The sequence below is a fragment of the Lampris incognitus genome, chromosome 8 (genome assembly GCF_029633865.1).
Source record: "Lampris incognitus isolate fLamInc1 chromosome 8, fLamInc1.hap2, whole genome shotgun sequence".
Classification (NCBI taxonomy): Eukaryota; Metazoa; Chordata; class Actinopteri; order Lampriformes; family Lampridae; genus Lampris; species Lampris incognitus.
The window spans coordinates 50231586-50237585 of record NC_079218.1 but is presented as its reverse complement, the minus strand read 5'-3'; the positions used below and the strand labels follow the sequence as shown (position 1 = coordinate 50237585).

General features: G+C 48.8%; 1 protein-coding gene across 2 annotated transcripts in view; it reads right to left on the bottom strand.

Moving 5' to 3' along the window:
* Positions 1 to 619: 619 nt before the first annotated feature.
* Positions 620 to 6000, bottom strand: part of spns2 (SPNS lysolipid transporter 2, sphingosine-1-phosphate) — a 70674-nt gene continuing 65293 nt past the window's right edge. For both annotated transcript variants that reach the window (XM_056284998.1, XM_056284997.1), the window contains exon 12: positions 620 to 1888. Coding sequence is in view for 1 of the 2 variants with exons in the window: in XM_056284997.1 (XP_056140972.1) it covers positions 1874 to 1888 (15 nt within the window). In the remaining variant the exon portion in view is untranslated. The remainder of the gene's footprint in view (positions 1889 to 6000) is intronic.

Genomic DNA, 6000 nt, shown 5'->3' with positions numbered 1-6000 from the left:
CTTATATAGCTTCTCAAACATAGAAAAACAGGTACGACTCTTCAAAATGGCTCCGAGTCTGAACAGAAACATAATTCTGGGGAAAAACAATACACGTTAAAAAATGATAAAACACATAATCCAGTGTTGTCACTAAACTGCCTGGCTTGCAGCGACCTCCAGTTTCAAATTCAACGTCACACAGAAGAAGAAAAATAAAAACCTCACAAGAAAGCTTGTGAAAAGTAATGTGCAGAAATAGTCCTCTGCCGCGTCCTCCGACACCGTCTGCTGTGACACAAGTGCTGCAGGCTAGAAGCAGAGCACACGGGGTCACAAGGAGCTTGCCTGCACGACTGGCGTGAAACGTGGCGAGTCTTAAGGCGGACCCGTGGACCTTTAGACAGTAACACTTCTCTGACCTTTGCACGGTGGCTATGTTAACACGGCGGGCCTGATGTGATTACGAGGACACTGTGACCAAGACATGTCGCATGGGACGCTTTTAAAGTCACTCTGAAGACCAGATTCCTGATGCTGCCTAGGACACATGGAGGATTGTGGGTTTGTCACATTACTCGACGGTTGTTTTGATGCATTAACAGACTCTCAAGGCAGAAAATCCCCCCCCCCCCCCCCCCCGAGTTGCTCACTTCTGTAACCCCTGCCCCTCTCCACAGCCTCCATGTGCTACAGGGCAGAAGATGTTCACGGCATTACATCATTTTTTTTGTTTTGATTTTTCCCCTTTTTCTCCCCAATTGTACCTGTCCAATTACCCCACTCTCCCGAGCCGTCCCGGCCGCTGCTCCACCCCCTCTGCAGATCCGGGGAGGGCGTGCCTCCTCCGGTACATGTGGAGTCGCCAGCCGCTTCTTTTCACCTGACAGTGAGGAGTTTCGCCAGGGGGACGTAGCGCGTGGGAGGATCACGCTATTCCCCCCAGCCCCCCCCCGCCGAACAGGCACCCCAACCAACCAGAGGAGGCGCTAGTGCAGCGACCAGGACACATACCCACATCCGGCTTCCCACCCGCAGACACAGCCAATAGTGTCTGTAGGGACGCCCGACCAAGCCGGAGGTAACATGGGGATTTGAACCGGCAGTCTCTGTGTTGGCAGGCGACAGAATAGACCGCCACCCTACCCAGATGCCCCATGACGTTAGATAATTACAAATTGCAGTATTCAAGGCGTGTTAACTGTGCCTTTCCTCTGCCGTGCATGTCTTTCATCACACTATCTTCATAATCAGAGTATGGGCGTTTGAAGAGATTCTTATCTGCATGGAAGCTTAGTCAGTGATGTCATGAAGGTTGATAGTGGTCAGTGCAAAGTCTGAAGGAATGTAACAGTGCTATGGCACTTGGTGCACATTGGTAGCCAACACAACAGACGTACAGATGAACAGACGGACACAGAAAAACCATTGAACAGACAGACAGGCAGACAGACAGTCAGACAGAGGGGGCAGTTTCATGGTCAGCATTCAGTAGTATGACATTGGCGGGGCGGGGGGGGGGCAGGGGTTCTTTCTCACCCCTGCTATCTCCCCAGTTGGTTCAGTGGATGCGAGTAGACAGAGGTGAAGAGGACACCGGCTGTCAAGTCGGCCGGCTGGAACACACACTGCTGTGTGCCCTTTTCCTCACCAGCCTGTGATTCAGAGGCGTTTTAAGGAGGGGCAAGACGCTCCCTCTTCCCAGTTATCAATGGCCTCCCCAGCATGTACAAAAGTAGGAAGTGAGAGCCAAGATGAAGATGGAGATGAGGGCGACAGTGAGGAGGATGTGAAAGATAGCTGGCTTGTGTCTAAAGCGGAGGATCAGCTGTTCTCTCAGTTTATCTCCTTTATGTTGTCCTTATTGAGTTCTGTTGCTCGTGTAGTTGTCTCCTCATTCGGTTTTCACCTGCGAGAGAGAGAGAGAGAGAGGGAAATAGCAAGTGTTATGAGTCTATCTTCACCACAGGACATTTTCATGTAATTAATGTTGAGTTTGAGAGCTCCAGGGCCATCTGTTTGGACCTGCCTCACACCCACCCACTAGTACCCTCTCCTCACCTACATATTCTGCACAGCGTACCAACATATAAGCATTTGGTTTCACATATTTCTTCTCAAATGTAAAACAGGTTACCAACAGAAGTACTGTAGGCTTGGGATGCACAGTTTAGAGAGAAATATCTGTACAGTGGTGTGGATGAATTGTTCAAATGTGCTTGCTTCACTATATACTACACTACACACTACCTACACACACTACCCACATCCTGGATGCACCAGTACACAAACTACTATTACTGCCACAAAGAGATCAGTGCAAGAGGCTTGTACAACGAAGTTCCAAGCTTGTCTCTCAATCACACACACACACACACACACACACACACATGCATATATATATATATGTACCCCTCAGTCAGATGTGGAGTGGATGAAGAACTCAATGCGGCAGTGGAAAACAACACAAAGACAACAACACAGGTAACCATCGCATGTGGCATATACCAAGGTGACGCACTGCCCCCACTGCTATTCTGCATAGGCCTAAACCCCCTCAGTCAGATCATCACAAAGGATATGGATACAGATTCAGAAGTGGAGTTACCATCAGCCACCTCCTATGCATGGATGACATCAAGCTGTATGACAGGAATGAGCGAGACATTGACTCGCTGATCCACCTCATCAGGATCTACAGCGATGACATCGGGATCTCAATCGGACTGGACAAGTGCGGTCAAATGGTGGCAAAAATAGGAAAGGTGGTGAGCACTGAAGGGGTTGAACTACCAGGGGGCAGGATAACAGACATATATGACAGTTACAAGTACCTGGGTAATCCACAGGCAAATGGAAACCATGAGGATGCAGCAAGGAGGTTACAAATACAGCCAAATACCTCCAGAGTGTGAGGCAGGTCCTGAGGAGCCAACTCAATGCGAAGAATAAGATCCAAGCCATCAACACATATGCCCTACCAGTCATCAGATACCCGGCTGAATAATAAACTGGCCAAAGGAATAAAGGCCACAGATATCAGCACATGGAAACTCCTCACAAAGCACGGGGGGCTCCACCTGAATGAAGTCCAGCAGCCTGAGACTGTAAGATAAGCGAAAAGATGGGGGCCAACGGTTAGTGAGTGTCAGGGCCACTATCCAGGACGAAACAAGGAACATCCATGAGTACATCAGAAAGAGGGCCTCCCAGGATGAACTGCTGAGTGAGTACCTCAGGCAGCAGAAGACAGAGAGCAGGGAGGAGGAAGAAGAGGAGGAGGTATCATGGAAGATTAAGTCCCTCCATGGGATGTACCATCAACAGACAGAAGATGTGGCTGATATCGAGAAATCCCACCAGGGCTAGAAAAGGCTGGACTGAAGGACAGCACAGAGGCTCTGACCATAGCAGCACAAGAACAGGCGCTCAGGACCAGATCAATTGAGGCAGGGGTCTACCACACCAGACAAGACCCAAGATGCAGGCTGTGCAAAGACGCCCCTGAGACAGTCCAGCACTTAGTAGCAGGGTGTAAAACGCAAGCTGGGAAAGTGTTCACTGAAAGGCATAACCAAGTGGCTGGGATAGTGTACAGGAATATCTGTACTGAATACAGCCTGGAAGTCCATCCATTATCTGAACTGCTTATTCCGCTCTCAGGGTTGTGGGGACAATTGTTTTTGGGGGTAAACTTAAAGTGTTTAAATGCCAGTGCAACAATAATTCCAGTTTAGAGAACTTTGATAGGTGCACCAAAGGCCTGGCCGCCACACAGCTTCACTAGAGCAGCGATGGAGATGTTTGGCTTTACTTACAGATAGGAGGTCTGATTTATTTGATAAAACAACAAACTGCATTCGAACTGACTCGTGTTGGATTTTGGATGAGAGGATGCAAATCATGTCAGGGCATGGCTTGGCAGAATTATCCAACACCATGATAGGTTTGGCTGCTTTATATTCTGGGTCGGACGGAGAATCCATTGACTGACTTCATGTCCCAGTGAATAGGACCATAGATGCATGCGAAGCAGCACTGAATGGGTTCTTCATATCTACCTATTCATGGACCTCTGAAAGAGTTCCTTCTGCCCCTTATTCTTCTCAGTTCTCATCAGAGCATGAATACACACTGTGTGAGTGTGTGTGTGTGTGTGTGCGTGTGGTCTGCGGTCACTGCTCCTCTACTCAGCAGTGCTGACTGAGGACTCGCAGCGTTGCTGAACGATAAGGCAGCGGGGAGGGGGAGTGTGTACCTGCAGCTGTTTAAACAAGTTTAAGTTTGGACGGCAGTGAATGACCGAGTGTTTTGCTTTCTGCGTTATCGCCCAAAGTAATCAGGGCTAGTCGTTACGGAGGAAACGGTATCGCGTCGCAACGTTTAATCTCGTGGTGATCTTTCAACGGCCTCCACTTTGGGGATCTCTCCTGGTTAACAAGTGCCGCGGAGGGGATCCTCGCCCAGCGGTCAGCGGAGACCGGTCGCTCCTGTGGAAGAAGTTAAGTGGACCTCATCTGATCAGATCTCCACCCGGGATTGCATCATCAGGTAATAATAACTTGCGATGTGCGACAGTGTATGTGATTACTGTCTGGCACCATCCTTGTTTCTCTGGCACTCCCCTGTCGCCTCTCTTTTTTTTTTAAATCTAGCATCTCACTCTCTCCCTTGTTCTCTTGGTGAACGCTGGTCTGTGGAAACACCTGTGCTGCTCCTCAAATATCCACCTTTAAACGGAGACGACAACTGACAGCGTTGCAATGCACACCAGCTGATTTCCCCTTCCAGTTTTTCATTTCAACACTGTGCTGAGCTGCAGGGATCAGCAGCCAGTGTATGAGAGGTGTGGGGAGGGGACATCTGTCATGAGAAACCAGGCTGCTCTGGACTCTATTGATCCGCGTGGAGCATGTGAGTCAGAGCTGCGTGAGGAAATATCGCTTGGATTTGGACTCGTTTACCCTTCAAAAATCAATAAGAAAAAAAATCTATTGCAACAGAAGGCCCACATGGTGGACTTCAGGGTGGGAATTCCCAGACAGATTCAACTCTGACCTCATGTAGCTCTAAGCACTGTTCTCTCTGATGTTCTACTGCAGCAGCAGAGTGGGATGGTGTTACCTCCTGTGGGACAGAGACGTGACGAGGCCTTAAGGCTGGGAACACAAACCGCCTCTCATGGACCCACACACTGGACCTCTGGCAGCCATCGGGGAACCTCTCATATCACCTGTCATTTGTTCTGCACTCTCCCATCATCCTAACAGCGATGATGACAGCGCAGTCCACTTGATCCCAGCATTATCGTCTGACACCGAAGGAATTTGAACCTGAAAGGACGCAGGAGTTCCTCTTCCATCAATTATTCCCCTCAAATACTGCTGGCCCTTGCAGTATTTTTAGGGTTACCGCTCTGCCCTGAATAAAACTAATTTTCCATCTTTGCAAAAATGACGGGGGTGTCAGTTTCATGAACGTTGTGTCCGGTTGAACTGATTTTAACTTCCTTGCCTGCATTATTGAGCATGCATCAAGACATCAGTGTCTTAGCTTTCAAAAGTCCGTGCAACTAAGCGATCAAAAATTCAAGTCAAATGACCATGAGCAGACAAAAAGACGGCTCGGGTAAGAACACTTCTGGAGGGGCTGTCGGGTAAGAACACTTCTGGAGGGGCTGTCAAGTAAGAAACACAAAGTGTGGGAGTCTGCTGAACACGCTGTTGTTCAGGGCTGTGTGTGTTTCAGACCGAGGCTCACACACAGGATGTGATAGGGAACGTATGAGAGTGACTCCAACAATGTCAATGTCCGTGACCTGTTTTGTCGTAAATCTAAACTATACTATGTCGCCTGACTACAACCTTGGAAGTCCAAGAAAGGGAGATGAAAGGACAACAGCAGGAATTTGACCGTGACCTTTGTTACAGGATAACCTTTACCAGCCAGCCACAACACAATCTTCACCCTTTGAGTCACAGTTTAATCTTGTTATTGTTAACACGCAAATACAGTAGCCCC